The following is a 23552-nucleotide window of genomic DNA, read 5'->3' on the forward strand; positions in this document are numbered from 1 at the left end:
TGAGCCCGCACACCACAACTACTGAAGCCCACGTGCCTAGGGCTCGTGCTCCACAACAAGAGAAGCCACCACAATGAGAAGCTCGCATACCGCAATGAAGAGTAACCCCCGCTCGCTGCAACTAGAGAAAGCCTGCACGCAGCAACGAAGACCCAATGCAAGGCTACTTAGGACTTCCCTGGTGGTCCAGTGGTTAAGAATCCACCTTCCAATGCAGGGACACAGGTTCAGTTCCTGGTCGGGGAACTAAGATCTCACGTGCAGGGCAACTAAGCCCACATGCCGCAACTACTGAGCCCAAGCGCCGCAACAGAAATCCCACGTGCCACAGCTAAGCCCCGATGCAGCCAAATTCATTCATTCATTCATTCATTCATTAAAAATGGTAGAATTTCCTTCTTTCTAAAAAAAAAAAAAAGGCTACTTAAAAAATCACCATGAACCATTTACTTTTCTGAAACTTGTATTTCTTGAGTGCAGTTCCTACTGCCAAGACACTATAAAATTGCAAATACTTAAATTACAAATCATTATTTTACATTAAGACTGTTCTGGGGGCTTCCCTGGTGGCACAGTGGTTAAGAATCTGCCTGCCAATACAAGGGACACGGGTTCGTGCCACAACTACTGAAGCCTGAGTGCCTAGAGCCCGTGCTCTGCAACAAGAGAAGCCATGACAATGAGAAGCCCACGCACCGCAACAAAGAGTAGCCCCCGCTCACCGCAACTAGAGAAAGCCCGCGCGCAGCAACAAAGACCCAACGCAGCAATAAAGAAAGAAAGAAAGAGAGAGAGAGAGGGAGGGAGGGAGGGGGAGAGAGAGAGAGAGAGAGAAAGAAAGAAGAAAAGAAAAAAAAGAAAAGAAAGACTGTTTTGGCACACTTTTTTGGCTACTGATCTATTATTGAAGCTATGGCATATTATTGTGGATTTTTAGTTCTATCTATATCTAGCCATCTGATCAGCTTCTACAGCCTTAAGGATCAGGGAAGAGAGTATGGACAAACCATCACAAACTTATCCCCCCACCAGGAAAAAAGGTCAGAAGAGAAGGCCTTCCTATCATGGTTCAGAATATCCACTCTTTCTTATTTTTCACTAATGTTCCTTAGCCGCCTCCTCAAGACAAAATTAGTTCCAGTCAGTTTTATTGTATTTTTTGTGTTATGTAATACTTTCTTTCTAAAATGAATCTACAAGTGAATCCTTGTTAAAAGTCATAGATATATGGAAGTACAACTATAAGAAAGTTCTGTTACGGAGCAAGAGGTAATAGTACAGAAACATTTGTGTTTAGAGATGGACTTTTTGCAGGGCAGTGTTTATCTCTGCAAGTTCCTATGAATTGGCTCCAGTTTGTTCCTGTGTATGAGAATCTGCAGGACTTTACAAAATGCAGGTAAATCGGAGACTTAGAGTGAAGGAGGAAGATAAAGGAAATTGGCACCACCAAGCTTCTGTAGTGAGATGATGTATTGTAGTGAAATATCAAAAAAAAAAACAAAAAACTATGTGTATGTGTAAGTAGCTTTTATCAGTTTAATGTTTACAGGGCTTTAGAATTTTAATTTCCTAGAAGGTAAGAATTGTGCTCACGTAAATTTTGACATATATAGCTTGTTAGTGTGTATATGTTGTTGACACTTTAATTAATACTTTGAATTAAGAAGGAAAAGATCTGTGTTTTAGGAAGTGTAGCTGCTTCCCTTCTCTTGTTCACTGTGTTTTTGTGGCTTTTATTTTCCTTACTCTGACATCGAGGTGCCCATCACATGCAGCATGGTGCCTGGGGCACAGAATGGTCCAAATAAATCATTCTAAATAAATGCTTGAGTAATTCTTTTTTTTTTTTAATACATTCTTTTTTTATATATATTCTTTTCCATTATGGTTTATCATGGGATATTGAAAGTAGTTCTCTGTGCTGTGCTATATAGTAAGACCTTGTTAGTTGAGTCATTCTTTTTTTTTTGGACGCACCTTGTGGCATGTGGGATCTTAGTTCCCTGACCAGGGGTCGAACCCGCACCCCCTGCAGTGGAGTCCCACTTGAGTCATTCTTGAATTGCTTTTTTTCCTCATAATTACCTCAGACTTTATACTAATAAAGTGTAGTGTATATCGCAGACTTTCAGACTCATGTACCCTTCTCTTCACTACCAGACATTTCCTGTATCACCCAAAACTCCACATTGATCTTAAGAATCTTAAGGATCTTAAGAATTTTCTTAGAGTAATTGTGAAAGGTACTGGATTATTTTTCATACCCCATCTTACAATTCCATTAAATTAATTGGAAACTATTTGTATTTTGTAGACTTCTGAACAAGAAACTAAAGGTCTTCCAAGTAAAAAAGGAATTGTACAGTCTATTGTTGGTCAAGGCTATCATCGTAAGATAGTTCTGGCATCACAGTCCATACAGAATACTGTATATAAGTAAGTATTTTGCTAAGAGAAAGTGTATAATAATATTTCATAGTAATGTTATGTATAAAAAATATGCTTAGGAATTACTTCATAGGAGGAGCCACTTTGTAATTAGATTTTATTGCTTCTTCAAGAAATAGACTTCTATACATAGGTATGTGGTGAATGTTATTTGACATATGACTTTGGTTTATTACAACCATGGGTGCTGAAATTGTTGATGCCCTAAGAAACCCTGGTCTATTCAGTGCCATTATTCAGAATGTCCAGAAGAGGGCATCTTGATGTTTCCTTTTTATATAGTTTATCATTGATACTTTTCATTTAGTTATTTTTATTTTCTCGTAGTCCCTAAAGCTAATTCTTAGTATCAGGAGAAAAAAGTACTAACACATATATAAACAAAAGTATTATAAAGCTGTCACATGTAGAACAAGTTTTCAATTGAACAGCTTTTAAATATGAACATCTTTATCTTTTACAAAGATTCCAATTTGGAGTTGCTATTATTTCTAAAGTAGTAGGCTTTGTAAAAATCTTGCTTTTTTTCTTTTCCCAAAAAATAAAATTGTTCACTACCATTTAAAAGTTTTCCCAAAGTTTTAAAAAACTTTGGCACACAATATCTGGCACACAATATTTTGCTCTTCATTTATTTCAACAATAATGCAGATTTCTTTCAAAAGACAAGTTAAAGCATCACTTTCCTACAGTTTCAAAATTGTTACTACTTTTCATTTTTTTCCCCCTAATAAAGCTGACTTAGTTTGATATATAAAACCAATAGGAAGTTATATAAAACCTCAACAAAGTTATAAGACAAATAACGCTGCTTTTTCAAAATGTGTAAATAAGGTATTTCCAAAAGCAAACATCAACCAAAACAAGGCTCAAATGTGAAAAATCTACTTTCTTCCCTTCTTTCCAGTTCTGACTGTACCTGTCCTGGCCTTCACTACAATTTTCCTTGTCTATAACGCCTTTGTTAGTTTAACATTGACGTTGCAGATATCCTTCAGGTTGTCTCCTAGCCTCGGTCCCATTCCTATAGACACAATGTGGTGTCTAATGTATATACTTGCAATCTATTATTTATACTTTTTATGTCTTATACACAGACATACCTCCTTTTATTGCACTTTGCTGTATTGAGCTTTGCAGATGTTGCTTTTTTTGTTTTTTACAAACTGAAGGTTTGTGGCAACCCTGCATAGAGCAAGTCTGTTGGTGCCATTTTTCCAACAACAACTGCTCACTTTGTGTCTCTGTGTCACATTCTGGTAATTCTTGGAATATTTCAGACATTTTCGTAATTATTTGTTATGGTGATCTGTGGTCAGTGGTCATCGATGGTACTATTGCAAAAAGATTATGACTCGCTGAAGGCTCATGATGGTTAGCATTTTTTTTTAACAATTAAGTATTTTTTAAGGTATGTACATTGTTTTTTTAGACATAATGCTATTGCAAACTTAATAGACCACAGGGTAGTGTAAGCATAACTTATATATCTACTGGGAAACCAGAAAATTCACGTGACTTGTTTTATTGCAATTTTTGCTTTATTGTGGTGGTCTGGAACCGAACCCGTGATATCTCCAAGGTATGCCCGTATAATATTTAGGATTTGGGTTCTTTAGCATTCTCTTATAACTGCTTATATTAAAATTTCTACCTTTTAGAGGGCAAAGTTTTTATTTACAGTTATATTGGTTTTATTCCTGATAATAGAAAAGTTTTATTTATTCTTTTTGTTTTCTTAGCTAACTTGGTTTTGTTCTTTTAGTGATGGACAGTCTTCAGCCATTCCTGTAGCCAGTATGGAGTTTGCAGCCATTTGTCTCAGAAATGCCTTGTTGCTGTTACCTGAAGAACAGCAAGATCCAAAGCAGGAAAATGGGTCTAAAAATAGTAATCAATTAGGTGGCAACACAGAGAGCAGCGAAAGCAGTGACACTTGCAGGTATTCTGACCCCTTTGACCTCCCTTGGTGAAATCTTTAGGACTTCATTAGTCAGCCTCTGTCTTGTAGTTGAATTCCTGAAATCTGCAGCCTGAATTTCCAAAATTCTCTGTTTTGAGTAATAAGAAAGGAAAGTATGAATGTTTAAGTATTTCTGGAAGAGAGAAATAAGGTGAAGCCTAAGTGAGGAAAGAACCTTAAATGAGAAAAGTTGAAAGTCACAGCTTTTCACTGCCAGGAGGAATCATTGCAAGAAATCTGGTTGCTGTCAGAGATGGCTTTTTTTTTTTTTTACTTTTATTAAAATAAATACTTAAATCCCTAAAACTTCTCTTTTCTTACTATCTTCTGCCTTTTCTCTTAACATACTGTAAACCACTGACCTCCAGAACATTTCTATACATTTCTGGTTTCCTACTATCAATTAAATATTATGCCAATCTATAGAAATTGGGAGAGTTTATCTAGTAATAAAACAAACACCATTATATGTAGAGAGTTCTTTTTACGCATGGCACCTTTAAACTCAAATCTTCCATCTCAGCATTTTTTCTTGATTATAGTAGAAAAACATGTTTATTATAGAAAATTTGAAACAAAATTGTGGAATGTTTTTTCCTCCATCAAGGGGTTATGCTTTACTATACTTAGTAAAAGACAGAAGAATGAGAAATGTGTGAAAATACTGGAGTGGTTTCCTTTGTATAGTAGAGATATTTTTTCTGTTAGAGACTTTTTAAAGCGGTATCATGTACTGGGAAAAAGAAACTCATATGCAGTGTAGCTTTAACATGTTAGTGATACCAAGTTACTAAGCATTTTTCAGTGTTTTGGTTCTTTTACACTTTTTTCATAAAAAGTTGCATGGGAGTGGGTATAGGGAAACAAAATTTTACATTTAATTGTTTATTTGTGCGCTTCATAATTAGCAGTCTATCTTTATTTTAGCAGTAAAAGCCACGATGGAGATAAATGCATTCCAGCTCCACCTTCTTCCCCATTGAGAAAACAGGAATTAGAAAACTTAAAGTGAGTATCTAAACAAAATTAGCATTGTATCTATTAAGTAAGCACATTGTTTATCTCCTTTATTTTGTTAATGTTATGAATTATGTTGGTTAAATGTCAAATATTAAACCAACCTTTCAATCTTGTGACTAAACCATACTAGTCAGGATTTATTACCTTTTTTATAAATTGTTGGATTGGATCTATTAATATTTTGTGAGGAATATTTGCTTCCGTGTTCACAAGGAAAGGTGGTCCATGCTTTTCTTTCTTAAGGTGTCTTGGTTAGATTTTAGTTTCAGAGTTATACTGAACATATGAGTGAGTTGGGAAGTGCTTCTTCCTCTGTTTTCTGAAAGAGTTTATATAAGATAGGTATTGCTCCTTCCTCAAACATTTGATAGAATTCACCAGTGAAACCATCTGGCCTAGGGTTTTCTTTGCGGGAAAGTTTTGATAATGAATTCAAGTTCTGCAATCGATGAGTGCTATTCAGATTTTCTATTTCATCTGTGTCAGTCTGGTTAAGTTATATTTTTGTCTGTGTAGATTATAAGCCCCATTATTTTTGCTTTGAACAGTCATATATATGTTAAAAGGAACAGAGTAGTCTTTTATGTTTAGCCACATGAGTACCATTTCCTGATGAGTCTAGTTTTTATATAAGATAGCAAGCATTTCCCTTCAGTCTGAAGATCTCCCTTCAGCATTTCTAATAGTACAGGTCTTTGTTTTCTTAAGGTTTTGTGTTTTTATGTTTGTTTGTTTTTTCTTTTTTAAATCTAGAATTGTCTTTATTTCATCTTCATTCTTGGAGGATGTTTTCACTGAATACAGTATTTTAGGTTTTGTTTTTGTTTTCTTTTCAGTCAGCTCTTTCAGGATGTCACTGCACTATCTTCTGGCCTCCACTGTCTGATCACAGCCGTTGTATTGTAGGTGCCATTTTTCTGTCAACGTAGATTGTCTTTGTTTTTCAGCAGTTAGACTATGATGAGTCTAAATGTGATTGTCTTTGTTTTTAATCTTCCTTGGGGTCATCTGACTTTCTTAAGTCTATAAATTTATCTTTCAACAAATTTGGGATATTTTGACCATGATTTTTTCATATTTTGGAAGTAGGATTGATTAATGGTTCAGCATTACTTTTAAGAATGATTTCAATAATAGGACTGCAAATTAAAATGGAAAGAAAACCATCATTGCTTATTTTTTCACCTATTAAGTTGCAAAAAGTGACAAGAGTATAGTTAAGACATTTATATATTGCAGGTAGCATTGTAAATTGATGCGTTACTTTTGGAAAGCATTTCGTTTATTCCCGTTTTTTCCAACAAACATTCTTGTGCTAGTTGCAGAGGATTCAGAGGTAAAACAAAAAGCACTGCCCTCAAAAGCAGATGGCAAACACTTAGGAGAAAATTATATTACTTAGTAGATGAGCTTACTAGGTGGTGAGATTTGGGGCATCTTTTCTTCTTATGATAATTTGATCACCCTGATAAGTGGAAAATGACCTCACTTTAAAATTTTGCATTTCTTTCAATCCATTCTAGGTGCTTAGTCTGATGCCAAGGTTTATTGATCACCTATATTACTTTTTCTGTGAACCTCCTGTTTGTAGGATTTACCATTTTCGTATTGGGTTTTTCATCCTTTTTGTTTTTATAAGAGTTTTTCTATGTTAAAGAAAGTGGCCTTTATCATTTGTCTCGTAACATTGTTTCTGGCATTTAGTTTAGTTTTGTTTTGTTTTGGCTGCACTGGATCTTCATTGCTGCACACAGGCTCAGTAGTTGCGGTGCACAGGCTTAGTTGCAGTATATAGGATCTTAGTTCCCCGACCAGGGATCGAACCTGGGCCCCCCGCATTGGGAGCACGGAGTCTTAACCACTGGACCACCAGGGAAGTCCCTCTGGTATTTTGTAAAACAGAGTTTCATTTATTAAGTATCATATTTATCAATCTTCTTTACTTTTTTTTCCATTTTGTGCAATGTTTGGAAAGGCCTTCTTGCCTCCAAGATTTAAAAAATAATTTAGCCATGTTTTCTACCACTTTTACTGATACACTGTCACAACCATGAATCTAAATTTTTGTTTCATCTAGAATTTATTTTATATAAACAAATAAGGTATGGCTCTATCCATAATTGTGTAATTTTTCATAGTATAGTTCATTTGATTAAAGTCATTTAACTTTCCAAATAAATCTTGGAACAGAGCTATAAAATGCTAAGATTTGTGTCTAAACAGTTTTAAATTACATTTTTATAAAATAACGTACACATATGTCTGTTTGCATAAAAAAAGTCTGGAGGGATCTATGTCAGAATCTTCCTAGTAGTGGGATAACTGATGATTTTTATCTTCTTACTGGATATCTGTTTCTTCCAACTTTTAAAAAATGAAGTTACTTCATTAATCTTAGTGAATCCCTTTAGAGGAAAGACTGGCCAGCAGATGTGCCCTTTTCTGGTCATGTATTGTCAGATCAATGTGTTCATGGCACTGCATTGCCGTCAACGAGCTCAGGGCTCCAGGCACCCTGTTCAACAAAACAGCAGCTTTTTATCTCTTTATTTTATTCTGTCAGATTCCTACTTTGCAGTAATAACCTTTCTTTCCTGGGTTTTATGTATGTGTATATTCCCACTGTATCCTATTGTCAGGAGGAAAGCATTAATCTTCTGATTATATGGAGGAAAATCTAAAATCTCAAATTTAGTTAGAAATGAGGAGTTGGTCATATAAGGTTTTGAAAGCAGTGTTTTGATTTTTTAAAACTTGACAAAGGTAATTGTTTTTTTCAATCTTCAGTTATATTAAAATTTCTTGAATTCTTATTTCTTGTATGAGTCATAAGATAGCAAGAAAATAAAAAAATACTATGACAAATTACTGGTGAAACAATGGCAAAAACAAAACATACAAAAGAATATTGTGGGACTTCCCTGGTGACGCAGTGGTTAAGAATCCTCCTGCCAATGCAGGGGACGCAGATTCAATCCCTGGTCCAGGAAGATCCCACATGCCACAGAGCAACTAAGCCCATGCACCACAACTACTGAGCCTGCGTTCTAGAGCCCGCGAGCCACAACTACTGAGCCCACATGCCACAACTACTGAAGCCCGCATGCCCTAGAGCCTGCGCACCACAACTGCTGAGCCCGCATGCTGCAACTACTGAAGCCTGGGTGCCTAGAGCCGGTGCTCCGCAACAAGAGAAGCCACCACAATGAGAAGCTTGCGCACGGCAGCAGAGTAGCCCCCACTCGCCACAACTAGAGAAAGCCCATGTACAGCAACAAAGACCCAATGCAGCCAAAAAGAAATTAAAAAAAATTTTTTTTATTCCATTTTATTTCACCCCACAGCAATTTTTTTTTTCTTTTTTTTTTTTTTTTGGCTGCGTTGGGTCTTCATTGCTGCCCACAGGCTTTCTCTATTGTGGCGAGCGGGGGCTACTCTTCGTTGCGGTGCGCAGGCTTCTTGTGGTAGCTTCTCTTGTTGCAGAGCACGGGCTTTAGGCGTGTGGGTTTCAGTAGTTGCGGCATGAGGGCTCTAGGGCGCGCAGGCTTCAGTAGTTGTGGCGCGTGGGCTCAGTAGCTGTGGCTCGTGGGCTCTAGAGCACAGGCTCAGTAGTTGTGGCGCACGAGCTTAGTTGCTCTGCGGCATGTGGGATCTTCCCGGACCATGGCTTGAACCCGTGTCCCCTGCATTGGCAGGAGGATTCTTAACCACTGCGCTACAGGGGAAGTCCCTAAAATGGAATTTAAAAAAAAAAAAAAACAGTCAAATTTGGGGATTCCCTGGCTGTCCAGTGATTAGGAATCTGCCCTTCCACTTAAGGGGGCACAGGTTCGATCCCTGGTCATGGAACTAACATCCCACATGGCGTGGCCAAAAAAAAAAAAAATCAAATTCCAACCATATAACTAAAATAAACTCACTATGCTAGATTTTCATCCAAGTGGAAGTGTGTAAAAACAGAGCAAGTTAAGTAAAGCTAAACTGGGTTTGGTATAAAGTGAGCTGATGGGAAGGGGTGGATTGTAAATTTCAGCCAGGACCATATTTGGGAAAATGCTTTAATTTGCCCAAAAAATGTACCATTTCTTCCCCAACATGCCTAATATTTTCTATACATTTCTCTGTTTATGGAGCCACCCGCATTTTATAGCTATCTCAGGGTTCATCTATCTTTAATAGGTTATTTTATATGGTAAAAATACAAGTAAGACAAAAGGTTCTGCAGTGTAAAGTGAATATTGGCCAATCCCAGTCCTCTGCTTCCTCTCCCTTGAGGGACAACTGCTGACCAGTTTCCTATGTGTCCTTCCAGTGAGATTTCTCATTATCATCCCAGTATATGTATATATGGGAATTTTACACTACAGCTGCAGAGTTCCACACTGCTCTATACCTTTTTGCATTTGACAGTATGTCTTTAGAGATTGTTCTATATCAGTAAAGAGCTCTGTTTCATTCTTTCTAATGGGTGCATAGAATTGCATTATATGGATATGACAGTTTATTTAACGCTGATTTATATTTAGCTATTTATAATGTTTTCAGTCTCTGCTATTACAAATAATGCTGCAGTGAATATCATTGTGCACAGTTTTTAAGGGGAATCCTTAATGATGAAGGTATTTGAAACAATATTTAAGGTTAACTTAATTTTTACAAATATATTTGAATGAATACTAATCTTAAGGTTGCTTTATGTATGCATATGCAGTTTAAGAAGTTTATGATTCCACACTGGTTGAACAGCTGCAGAGTTGTGTAATTTAACTTTACCTTCTGTAAGTGGCATTAAAGAGAAGGGTATGTGCAGGGTGGCATACCTCCTCTCAAAGAGTTTTGTGCCTTTCACAACTGTTTTCTTTCCACACACCCTAGTAGGAGGATTGGTGGTTTTCAGAGAAAATAAAACTACTTCCCTATTTTTGTGGAAAGGGGCAAAGGGTCTCCATAGGGAATTCCATCATCATAAAGTGAGGTAAAGATGGGTTTGCTGATATATATTAACCTTTTTTTCTTATGGAGCAGATGGGAGAAGGGAAATGGAACAAGACAGAAGGAGCCTCAGGGTAGATTTATAAAAAGAACCGCTCTGCAGGACAGTAGTAATGGTAATGTGCAGACAAATGGTGTGGGGGAAGGAGTCGTAAAAGATTTGTGTCGTAATTTTCAAAGCTATAAAAGCTCCCAGCACAGTTGGGTGTGTTAAAGGGCAGTTCTGTGGCAGGAGCCAGCTGTCTTCTACAGAAAGGGGTCTGACATAGTGGTTCTCCGTTGAGATCCTGGAATTCTTAGAGATTTCATCCATTTCTGACCTGAATTCTTTTATGTGATTGGAAATGTGTGTGACTAGTGTATACTTTAGTTTTTATGGACTATTATATTTGACCCCTCTGCTCTATAATACCCGAGACACCAGTGCAAAACCTCATTTCCTATTTCCAGCATAACTAATATGCTGTAAATTATCATGACTGTCCTAATGGCCACTTGTTAGCATATGGTTCAGCGCTTCTTGACTATTTTCTTTTTTTTTTTCATTTGTATGTAAAAGAAGATGGGGCCAAAAAAAATTCATTCTAACCGAGTTACAAGTATGTTTTCAGAAGGCATAGGACACCTCAAGCAATTGTGAGATTCTGTATTAAAATCAAGGTAGCTTTCAGAAAAATATTCTCACAATTAAAACAGAAATTTGTCCTCCAAACAGGAAAATGTCTCAGAAATCAACTAAATAGTTTAATTGTGAGGCTCAGATGAACTTAGAGATACCGATATAATGATGAAGAAAAGCATATATATAATGACACTGTGAGAATATTGCTTCAGTTCCTGAACCACCTAAAGCTCTGCAACGCCATTGGTTTCATTCAATTAAGAAAACACACACAGGGACTTCCCTGGTGGCGCAGTGGTTAAGAATCCACCTGCCGGGCTTCCCTGGTGGCGCAGTGGTTGAGAATCTGCCTGCTAATGCAGGGGACACGGGTTCGAGCCCTGGTCTGGGAAGATCCCACATGCCGCGGAGCAGCTAGGCCCGTGAGCCACAACTACTGAGCCTGCGCGTCTGGAGCCTGGGCTCCGCAACAAGAGAGGCCGCGGTAGTGAGAGGCCCGCGCACCGCGATGAAGAGTGGCCCCGGCTTGCCACAACTAGAGAAAGCCCTCGCACAGAAACGAGGACCCAACGCAGGCATAAATTAATTAATTAATTAAAAAAAAAAAAGACACATTTGTTAAAAAAAATAAAAAAGAATCCACCTGCCAATGCAGGGGACATGGGTTTGAGCCGTGGTGCAGGAATATCCCACATGCTGCAGAGCAACTAAGCCTGTGTGCCACAACTACGGGAGCCCACGTGCCTAGAGCCTGTGCTCTGCAATAAGAGAAACCACTGCAATGAGAAGCCCACGCACTATAACGAAGAGTAGCCCCCGCGCGCCATAACTAAAGGCTGTGCACAGCAACGAAGACCCAACACAGCCAAAAATAAAATAAATAAATAATTTATTTCTTTAAAAAAAAGAAACACACACTCTGTAGCCTTGAGTTAAATAAATGTGATGACTTTAAATTTTTAAAATAGAAGATTCTATTTCTAGGTTTTGTCTAAGAGAAATGAGAACTTGTCCATGGAAAAATTTCATAGCAGCTTTACTTGTGATAGACAAAAAGTAGAAATAGCCCAGTCATGCATCAGTGGGAGAATGGATAACTAAATTACAGGCCAGGAATTCCCTGGCAGTCCAGTGGTCAGGACTTCACGCTTCCACTGCAGGAGGCACGAGTTCGATCCCTGGTCGGGGAACTAAATCCCGCATGCCCCGCAGTGCAACCAAAATTTTAAAAAAAGAGTTAAAAAAAAATAAAGAATAAAAAATATATTGCAGGCAACTCCGTGTATTGGAATGCTACTCAGCTGCAAATAGGAACAAGCTGCTGATGCACAAGTCAACATGATATGAAACTCAAAACATTTCGTGTTTCTTCTTTTACTCAATATAAGGTACATGCTGTATGATTTTATTTATACTATTTATACGACAGGCAAAACTATACAAAACCAACTTATGTTCATAGAAATCAGAACAGTGGTTGGGGAACTGACTGGAAGGAATCTTTCTCGGGTGAAAGAAATATTCTGTATCTTAATTGGGCTGGTGGCTACTTGTGTATATTCAGACTTATCAAACTGTGCAGTTAAAATAATATATTTTAAGGTACAAAAATTATACCTAACTTAAAATTTTTAAGGTATTTTGAAATTTTTCAAAATTAATATAATTTTAAATATATTATTTGGGGAAATATAATTTAACCACTAATGATTGATAAATGGTCAGTTTCTCTTACATATATATCACCTATGGGGTGATATGACATGGAAAACTTGGTTTCTTGACAACAACAAAAAAACCCTTTCTTTGTATTTTACGTGTATTCCTTAGACCCTAAGGCTGCAGTGTCCGGTACCAGAACCACTCATCACATGTGGCCCCTGAGCACATGAGACGTGGCTGGTGAAAGGTCAGATGTAGGACACACACTGGATTTCAAAACTTTAAAAAATGTAATATATGTCAGTAATTTTTTATATTGACTGTATGTTGAAATGATATATTGGATTAATTTAAATCTATTAAAATTAATTTCACCTGTTTCTGCTTTTTTTTTTTTTTTTTTAAATTTTATTTATTTATTTATGGCTGTGTTGGGTCTTCGTTTCTGTGCGAGGGCCCTCTCCAGTTGTGGCAAGCGGGGGCCACTCTTCATTGCGGTGCGCGGGCCTCTCACCATCGCGGCCCCTCCCGCTGCGGAGCACAGGCTCCAGACGCGCAGGCCCAGCAACTGTGGCTCACGGGCCCAGCCGCTCCGCGACACGCGGGATCTTCCCAGACCAGGGCTCGAACCCGCGTCCCCTGCATTGGCAGGCAGACCCTCAACCACTGCGCCACCAGGGAAGCCCTCTGCTTTTTTTAATGTGTCTACTAGAAAATATAAAATTACACTCGTGGCCCCAATTAGATTTCTGTTGGACAGTGCTGCCTCTAAGGTTTTAGAACTGTTTGAAGTGTTTGTATTTGTTGATACATGGTTTCTACAAATGTGTAATATTGTTCCTATGACAGTTTTCTCACATGCCACAAAATTTAGCTGAATATCTCTTCTGAAAAATTTGTCTTTAAAAGGCCTAAGGTCCAAATGAATCTTAGAATGTAGAAGCATGTGTGGGATTGATATGTTGGCCATTTGCTTTGATTTAAATATTAATGTTGCCACATGCATTTGGGAGATAATGATTGTCATATAGTGATTGGTTATAAGGATGTACTTTTTTTTTTTTAAATAAATTTATTTATTTATTTATTTATTTATTTTTGGCTGCATTGGGTCTCCGTTGCTGCACCCAGGCTTTCTCTAGTTGCGGCGAGCAGGGGCTACTCTTCATAGCGGTGCGCAGGCTTCTCATTGCAGTGGCTTCTCTTGTTGTGGAGCACGGGCTCTAGGCACGTGGCCTTCAGTAGTTGTGGCACGCGGGCTCAGTAGTTGTGGCTCACAGGCTCTAGAGCGCAGGCTCAGTAGTTGTGGTGCACGGGCTTAGTTGCTCCACAGCACGTGGGATCTTCCCGGACCAGGGATCAAACCCGTGCCCCCTGCATTGGCAGGTGTATTCTTAACCACTGTGCCACCAGGGAAGTCCCGAGGATTTACTTTTAATATTTTATTTTTTTTAAGTCAAACATTTATTGACTGTCACTCATATCTTATATTTTTCAAACAGCTTTATTGAGATATAATTCACACATACCATACAATTCACCCATTTAAAGTGTACCATCCAGTGTTTTTTAGTATATTCACAGCATTGTGCAGTCACCAGCACAGTCAATTTTAGAACACTTTCATCACCTCAAAATGAAACCCTGCACCCTTTAGCTGTGACCCCTTTATCCCCAGTCTACTCCCAGCCTTAATCTACTTTCTTTCTCTATAGATTTCACTGTTTGGGACTTTCCTATGAATGGGATCATATAATACGTGGGCTTTTATGACTGACTTCTTCCACTTAGGATAGTGTTTTCAAGATTTATCCAAGTTGTAGTCTGTGTCAGTACTTCATTCCTTTTTATTGCTGAATAATGTTCCATTGTATGTGTATACTACATTTTGTCTATCCATTCATTGATAGACATTTGGATTGTTTCTGTCTTTAGGCTATTAAGAATAATGCTGCTATAAACATTCATGTACAAGTTTTTGTGTAGACATACGTTTTTCTTTTTCTTGGGTGTATACCTAGAAGTAGAATTGCTGGGTCCTATGGTAACTGTTTAATCATTTGAGGAATTACCAGGCTGTTTTGTAAAGTGACTGCACCATTTTACAATCCCACCAGCAGTGTAAGAGGGTTGCAGTTTCTTCACATCTTCACCAACACTTGTTATTCATGTTTTTGAATATACGTTGTAGTGGATATCAAGTGGTATCTCACTGTGGCTTTGATTTGCATTTCCCTGAAGACTAATGATGTCAAGCATCTTTTCCTGTGCTTATTGGACATTTGTGTCTCTTCCTTTAGAGAAATGTGTATTGAGATCCAAGATTTTGATATATGGTCAGATATATGACTTGCAAATATTTTCTCCCATTCTGTCGGTTGTCTTTTCACTTTTTTGGAGGTGTCCTTGAATCGCAAATATATTTCATTTGATGAAGTTCAATTTATGTTTTATTCTTTTATTGGTCATGCTTTTCGTGTCATATCTGAGAATCCTCTGCCAAATTCAAGGTCATGAGGTTTACCCCTATATTTTCATCTAAGAGTTTTATAATTTTAGCACTTAAGTTGAGGTCTTTGATCCATTTTGAGTTAATTTTTGTATACAGTATGAGGTAAGAGCTCAACTTATTAATTCTTTTGCATACTAGTGGTATCTTATGATAAAGAAATAAGTTCATAGGATTAGTCACATATTAACATTTTAGGGAATTCCCTGGTGGTCCAGTGCTTAGGACTCGGCGATTTCACTGCCGTGGCCTGGGTTCAATCCCCAGTTGGAGAACTATGACCCTGCAAGCCAAGTGGCGCAACCAAAAAAAAAAAATGTCATTGTCGCATAGTGTTTTAATAACTGTCATGGATATGTACGAAGTCTTATATGTTGCATAATATAGGACGTCTTTGTTATTCATTCTGAGATTGTGATATTAGTGAACTTTTAGTTTCTAAAACTAAATTGGAGGCTTCTCTAGAACCTGGAAAAGAGCATAACAGAACTAGAAAAGGGTAGGATATAACATTGGGGCCAGACTTAAAGCGTACAAGATAAAAATGAAATTTCAATTTGTCTTTTTTTTAATAAGAGGCTCAAAATGGATAAAAGGAAATGTTCAGACCAAATTTAATTAGGCCCAGTTATTCCACAGGTATAAATTATGGAACCTTAATTAGTTCTTTTAGACTCTGATGTGACACTCAGTGAATTATTTCCCATTCAGTTAAAAGGGACCTCCCATGGGCCAGTGTTTTAAAAGAAGATGAGTCAAACAAATGGTTGATAACATTAACATTACAGGCAGTTTTAGTGTACTTAAGGAATCATATTTCTTTTGGTCTTACACAAGTGGTTCTGTTATAGCTCATGAGACATTCCTAAAACAGGATTATAGCTAATAATCTTTTGAATCTCATATTGCTCTTGCTAGAGACTTGACCCCATTTCAGTCTTACAGCTGGGTCTGGTCCTTCTGAAACTTTTTTATCTAATAAACTCTGCCAAAGCGGGAACCTGCCTGTGTGACATATCCTTCACCTTATCAGCAGTTTGTGTTTACATCAGCATGATTCACACCTGAGTCCCAGGACCCCATTCAGCTGAACTGATGATCACATTGATCACAAGCCAGGGTTAGAATAATTCTTCAGTGGTCTCCCACTCTGGAGAAACCCCACAGGGCTCCTGCTGACATTGAACAAATCATTTAACCCCTTTGGGCCTTTCATTCCTCTTCTGTCACATTGGATTGCGTGATCTTAAGGTCCTGTCCATGTATAAAATGCAATGTCTGTGACTGTTGCATTTTATTTGCCACCAGGGGTAAGACTGGGTTCCTTGAGATGCTAGATTTGGTTGAGGAGGAAAACGTCTTCAGCTTCTTTGAGCTGGGCTTATATTAGTGTTCGATTTGGGGTGTGTTTGTCAGTAAGATTCTTTTTGCACAGAACTGTTATTAGAAAGCAAAATGTTAAAAAAAAAAAAAAAGAAAGAAAGCAAAGTGTTTACAGAAGACATGAAGTGAAAAACTTTATCTAATTTAACTTTTAAATTTTCTTGAATTGGAAGTTGACAGGTTTAACATTTTCTAGATTTTTGTAGCTAAATGGGAACAGCTTGTATATTTTTTTAAATTTTAAAATCCAGTACCATGTTCAGTTTATTGGAAGAAATTCTTTATAGGATTTTTTGAGCCAGTTTTTCAAATAATGTTTGCCATGAAGTTACTTTGTGAATTTATTTTCCTTTGACCGATGGTGACTGACTGGATTTACCCCCATTTTAGCCCCTTTTGATATGGGTTGAGCTATTTCAGACACTTGGTTCATTTTACTCACAGAATATATGGCTTGACAAATTTTAATGCCCAGTCTTAACATAGCTTGTTGCTGTAGTTTGGTCCTTTAAGGAAAATGATTTCCCCATTTCTCTCTCTTTCTTCTCCTTCATCTTTTTGTTCCTTTCTTTTCCAAGGGTTGGCATTCTGTGGACCTAAAGCCAGCTCCTCCAGCATGCGGAGGAGAGGGTGGGGTTGTGTCAGATCCGCCGCAGTGGGGGGGGAGAAGCTAGCGTGTCCTTTCCCTTGAGGTGTAGTTCTTCCAGTCTGATGAACTGTCAGATCCACTGAGCGGCTGGTAAAGCAGATTGGACAGTGACTCAAGGAAGTAAGAAAGTAGTGGGGCAGGCGGGTGGGTGGGGGTCAGTATTTTAAGTAGCAGCTATCAGAAGTAAAGTGATTTCTCCAGAGGCTCAGTAGAGAGAGCCGTGCGTGTTTCTAGTGTGACTGGTCTGCAGGAACTATGTAGAGTGGAGTGTTGTTTTCTAAGAGGAAAAGGAGGATGAGTGAGAGGGTGGTGAGAGATGAGTTAGGGTGGGTTGGAAGGCACTCTGAGAAGAGGAGCATAAATGCCCCAAAGTTTTGCATTCACATATTCAAGTATTTTTTAATAGGAGGCTTGTATTATTAGTATAAATCTTTCACCCTGTTCTAATTTGATATGGTATCTTATGGGGAAAGAGGTAAAAGCTAAGGAAAACAAGATTTTTACCTTATACATAATTATAGTTTGGGAAACAGAATCCTGCTGCAAATCTTACATGACTGATTTCTGGACCCAAAGTGGGCTTGACAGTGGGCTGGAGCAGTAATAGCCCCCCTACTGTCAGGAGAGGCCGGGGCAGGCTTTTCCCAGCAAGCCTGCCTGAGGTGAGGCCTGTCCTAGACTCCAGGACCTAGAGCGTGCAGGGTGACTCCCCTGTGTTTGCGAGCCGGGAAGGAACTGGCCTGGTCAGCAAGGTGGCCTGCCAGCAGGACAGGTGGGGGTCTGGGTGCCTGGAGAAGTAAATCTAAAATGTTGAAAGCTGTGGTCGTCAGTGATTACCTATTAAACACCTACTGCAGATGGTGAGAAATTGCTCTCTTCTTTGTGTAGGAAACAAAAGATGCAGGCTTCTGCTTTTAAGGAGCTATGTTTTACCCTGGCCTTTGGCAAAGTCACAGATGAAAATGGATATTAAATTGTATGACTGCCATGAGCTGATGGTGGTCTTGGGCCTCTGGAGACTTAGGCCTTTAAACGTCATTCTTTGTCTTCATAATGCATATCTGGCTGATGAATGAATGTTTATTGCCATTTAAAAATAAAACTACAAATAAACCAAAAGAGGAAATTAAGTCACCTAATCTCACCACATAGAGCTAAGCACTGAAGTGCTCCTGAAAATGGGAGATAATTAGCCAGTGCCTCCGTCCTGTGGGCCCTGGAGTCTTACATCAGGGAGAGGACTCCCCCCAGGGGCTGTAGCTACAGGGTAGCCTTGCTAAGTGAAGACAGCTCTTGGAGACACCAGGATGACAGTCGGCTTGTCAGGAAAATCCCTTTGGAAATAACACTACTTGCCTGCTCTTAAATTACTCTCTTCTATGAACAGGGTTCAGATTTTACATTAGGTGCTCAGTAACAAAATGTAAACTTGTAATGTTTCAATTAAATTCTGTTTTCTTCCTTTTTAAAAAGACAGATTATATATGCATGCATAGTTATGTATGCATTAGGAAAATCATAATGTAATCTTTTCTTTCTACTTTATTTTTAGGGCAGTCTTATGAATTGACAGAGAAGCAGTGTGATAGGATGGGAAGAACTGTGAATTGAGAGTCCACAGTGTTGCCTGTTAGCAGACTTTAATCACATACTCTAAGCTAGTGGATATATTTAATCACTTTGGATCTCAGTTTCTACACTGATAGAAAACAAGGACCCACAGTGGGCAATCTTCTAGCCCTTATCATCATAACCTAAGGCCGTAAATACCAATTTCCTTGTGCCAGTCTACTTTTCTGTGTTGTTAGGAGTTGAGGGGCTGCTTTTCGTTTAGTAGATAATTTTCTAAGGTTCCAGCAACCCGGAGTGAGCCAGTAAGGAGTAAACAGCAGGCTGCTTCTGAATTTGCCTGGCTATGCTTTTACCAGAGGGGCATTTCTGGTCAGAGGATTTCAGAGTGTTAGAAAACTCTGTGTTGCCAGGATGGTTACATTCTTCCTTAGACTGAAATTACAACCCAAGTGCACTTCATGATATACATAGGTATTGTAATTTGTAAACATAACTCAAAACCCTGTATCTGAGTCAGGTCATTTGTGGTCGGCCATTCAGACCTCATTTCTATTTGACAAGGGTTTATTTTAAGATTGCTTTGTGGAGCGGTTGTTTAACATTCAAATGATCTATTAGTGTCAAGTCTTTGGCTAGACTTGTTTTAAATGAGCTGACCCTTAAGTAGAAAACAAAACAGAAATTTAGGTTTCCAACCCAACCTAGCAAAATTGGTGTAACTTAAATTTTTTATCTTCACATGTATTTATTCAGCCTGGTTTTTTTTCTTGAATATTCACTTAGGATAATAGTACCTATGTGAATGAAATTCTTTTAGTTACTCTTGATACTGTTGCTTAGCAAGACCTATTGACTTCTTAATAGTTTCAGAGGAGAACACTTTACAGTAAGCTGAGCTAAATGGATTTTTTAGTAAGTTAATTGTGTTTCTTAGCAGAGTCGCAAATGTGCTTCCGTAGTGTCGTTTCTAGGATGTTAAAAGAAATGTTCTATGGAAGTAAGTTCTCACTAGGCCATTAACTATATTAATTTTTTACAGGCTAAATATATATTGTAACTTCATTTGGTTATTTTGTTGGAGATGGGATGGAAGCTAAAGATGATTTAGGTAAATAGCTAAACTGAGCCTCAGAGGGTAGTTTACACATCACTCTAATTCTTACCATTAGTACCGTGGCTTCCTCTCTCCTTTCCTGGTGTCCAGATTGCCACAGCTATAATTAGGGCATTCTTTCCTGTTTAACAAATATCATCATTGTCACTTTGTAACTCAGGTCTTCAGCCCTTGCCTTTTGTGTTCCAGATGCTCCATACTCGCCTGTAGTGCTTACGTGGCTCTGGCTTTGGGTGATAACCTTATGGCTTTGAATCATGCAGATAAACTTCTTCAGCAGCCCAAGCTGTCAGGATCCCTGAAGTAAGTGTGACTTGCCCTGTGTGTCCCTGGTTTGTTTCCTTTGGAGGGTTTCAGTTAGTTTGTGGTGCATATTGCTTCTTTTACTCCTCCAGTGGAAAATTATCTTAGGGAAAGCAAAAAGTTTCTTTCTGAATTTGGTAATTGTGTGTTTGGTAGTGAAATTTTTTTCACTTGTTGCACCTCAAGGGTTATTGGAAATGGCATTTGCCGTTCTGAGCATTAGGAAGCAGAATCTTTGGGCTCTCTAGTGTCCACTTCTGGGTCTGACTGGAGCATGTTATCACATATTAGCTCCCAAACAAGCTGAGTCCTCAGGGAGAAGACCCACACAAAAAGGAGTTTGGTCAACAGGATAAATCTGCTTCGAAGAATGCAATTAAAGTAGACAAATAAGAATTTTAAAATATTTTTCCAGACTACTGTACCATTTCCTGAGTACATGAGTTTTATTTAAACTCTTCAGATGCCTCTTCAATATTAGTGTCATTGTCATTCTAAAATTTTTCTAAAGCACATGATCTTTTCTTTTATGGAAATTGAGGAAGATGCAGCATTCTTTGAATCTTTGTATGATGCTGATGCTAGAAATTTTATCCAAGACCACAAGTACTCTGCATAGCATTAGGACAGTTGTTTTTTTCATTCATCCGGTGGGTATATAGTTATAATTTCCAAAATATGTTCTTTTGCCTTCTAGCGCCCTTTGTTTGTAACATGCAACATTTAGAACTGTGAGATCATACTCAGAGGAACAATTCTATAAATGTTTAATTATTTTTGTCTTTTAAAAAAGTATTACTTTATATAAGCATCTAAAATTAACATTGATTAAGGTTGTTTCAGGTCAGTGTTCCCCAAACATGCCTTGTGTTTTATTATTTTTTGTTTGTTTTTTTGTTTTTTTTCATGCTTTGTGTTAAAAAAAACAAAATTAAAAGAGCATCCAGGCACATAAGAGACTTTGTCACAATTCAAGTGTGAGCGCTCCTGCTTGCCTGTGAGAAAACCTTGTCTAATATCCAGGCCTGGAGGGTCCTGAGCTCGAGGTCAGGGCGGTCGCGTTACCTCTAAGGCGCCTTCCCTCCTTCCCGTGGCCCAGCCCCGTGAAATACCAGTCAGGAACCTCGGCCTGCGCCCCACTGGACCCGCGCTGCTCAGATGTGGTGTGCGTGGCTGTCAGTAGAGCAGAGTTGTGTGTGTTTTTTTTCTTTTTAACAAAAATGAAACACGAATCCTCTCTGCTTTTTTTAATCCTCTGGCTGACATTGTGATCACTATTCTCAAATAATCCCAATTAGATTCTTTACTTGGCATTTATTGGAGGGTTTTTAACCTCATTTATCAACTTCTTCCCTCTGAACGTCAAAACAATAAAATTCTTAGATTTTATGATTTCTTAGCCAACCTTGAGGGGTTGGCCAAGCCATGTCTGATAACTTCATCTTTAATTCTCTTAACTATTCTATCCTAAGCACTGGTTTCTAATTACTGGCCAGGCCACTGTCTTTCCAGTGAGGATGAGCATTTTCTGCCTGTGGCAGCCCAGATACCCCAGCAGCTTTACCCAGCTGCTTGTTGCCTTCCGTACACCTCATCTGGAGTTCTGGGCTCTGAGTGTCATGAATGCATTTAACTTGGTTTAAAAAAATTTTTAAGTAAATTCACAGAAAACAATTTGAAGTAGTTCTTTGAATTTGTGTGTTTGTGTTTTATAATGATTATTGGCTTATAGATACTGCTTTAACAACGTTTTTTAAAATATCTTATTTCAAAGTACATTTGAGGTTACTGATTTTTTTTAAAAGTTGTCATTTCTTTTAGGGTATTTGGTGGGGAAGCAAAATAGAAGGGCATTACAGCTCCTGCTAGTTAGAAGAAATAAATTGCTTAATAAAGAAATAGCTCTTGAGTGATTAATGTGCATAAATCCCAGAAAATGGTCAAATTGAAAAGAGCCTAAGATTTGAGGACCCAAGATCCATGTGGACAGACTCAGTTGGGACAGGCCGACTAAAGGAGGTGAGAACTGAGCTGGCCTTTAAAAGGAGTTGGATTTTGGCCTGGCTTTGCACCCCAGGAGGCAAGGCCGCAGGGAGCACAGTGGGGTGTCCCGCCCAGGACACCGTGTCTGGTGGGAACAGAAGAATCTTTGGGGGAATGAGAATGTTGACTGAATACAGGAAAGTGGGACCAAATTGTGGAGAGCTTTAAATCTGTAAGTTTAGCTTTGTTTGTCTTATTTTGTTCTCAAGTAGAAAAAGTCGTTAAGATTTTGAGCAAGGGTGTAATATGGCTGAGGCTGTTTTAATTTTGAAAAATCAATCAGATGATCATGGGGAAAATGGCTCAAAGTAAGACACTGGAAGAAGCAGGCTGTTGTAAACCTGGGGAAAGCACATCTGCCCAACATCAGTGGACATAAAATAGACGATGTGAAAAGGAGGACACCTTTGGAATAGAAGTAAAGCTGATCCAACCCAGATCTGGTCTGGCGTCCTGGTGCCTTTTGACTGTTCCAGCAGCAGAGGCTGGAGGACCCTAATTCTTTTTTTCTCTTTTTGTCTCTCTTTTTTTTTTTTTTTTTGCTGTGCTGCACAGCTTTCAGGATCTCAGTTCGCCGACCAGGGATTGAACCCTGGTATAGCAGTGAAAGCCCAGAATCCTAACCACTAGGCCACCAGGGAACTCCCTGGAGGACCCTAATTCTGATCCTCCGCTCCTAGGGAATCCGTCCTTGGAGCTGCCTCTTATTTTAGAACTTCATTACCTTCTTATGTTATTTTCTGTATAAACAGAACAGCATAAATTTGCCAACTTTATTTTATTTTAAATTTTTATTGAAATATAGTTGATTTACTGCCAACTTTAAACTGCTTTTTTTTTTTTAATTTATTTATTTTGGCTCTGTTGGGTCTTCGTTGCTGTGTGTGGGCTTTCTCTAGTTGCGGCGAGTGGGGGCTACTCTTCGTTGCGGTGCGTGGGCTTCTCATTATCGTGGCTTCTCTTGTTGCAGAGCACAGGCTGTAGGCGTGCAGGCTTCAGTAGTTGTGGCACGTGGGCTCAGTAGTTGTGGCTTGCGGGCTCTGGAGCTCAGGCTCAGTAGTTGTGGCGCACGGGCTTAGCTGCTCCACGGCATGTGGGATCTTCCCAGGCCAGGGCTCGAACCTGTGTCCCTTGCATTGGCAGGCAGATTCTTAACTGCTGTGCCACTAGGGAAGCCCCTAAACTGCTCTCTTAATTGATATGTCATTTGTTCCTACTTAGCGAACATAAAAATTACTGTATATTTAAGATATTTTTAAAGAGATAAAA

General features: G+C 38.5%; 1 protein-coding gene across 3 annotated transcripts in view; it reads left to right on the forward strand.

Annotated features, from left to right (window-relative positions):
• Positions 1-23552, forward strand: part of CNOT10 (CCR4-NOT transcription complex subunit 10) — a 64982-nt gene that overhangs the window by 34266 nt on the left and 7164 nt on the right. For 2 of the 3 annotated variants that reach the window (XM_036869683.1, XM_036869685.1), the window contains 4 exons: positions 2318-2439; positions 4217-4393; positions 5342-5422; positions 20127-20240. In XM_036869683.1, the coding sequence (XP_036725578.1) occupies positions 2318-2439; positions 4217-4393; positions 5342-5422; positions 20127-20240 (494 nt within the window). The remainder of the gene's footprint in view (positions 1-2317; positions 2440-4216; positions 4394-5341; positions 5423-20126; positions 20241-23552) is intronic. The other variant, XM_036869684.1, reaches the window with a different exon arrangement.

The sequence above is a fragment of the Balaenoptera musculus genome, chromosome 11 (assembly GCF_009873245.2).
Source record: "Balaenoptera musculus isolate JJ_BM4_2016_0621 chromosome 11, mBalMus1.pri.v3, whole genome shotgun sequence".
Classification (NCBI taxonomy): domain Eukaryota; kingdom Metazoa; phylum Chordata; class Mammalia; order Artiodactyla; family Balaenopteridae; genus Balaenoptera; species Balaenoptera musculus.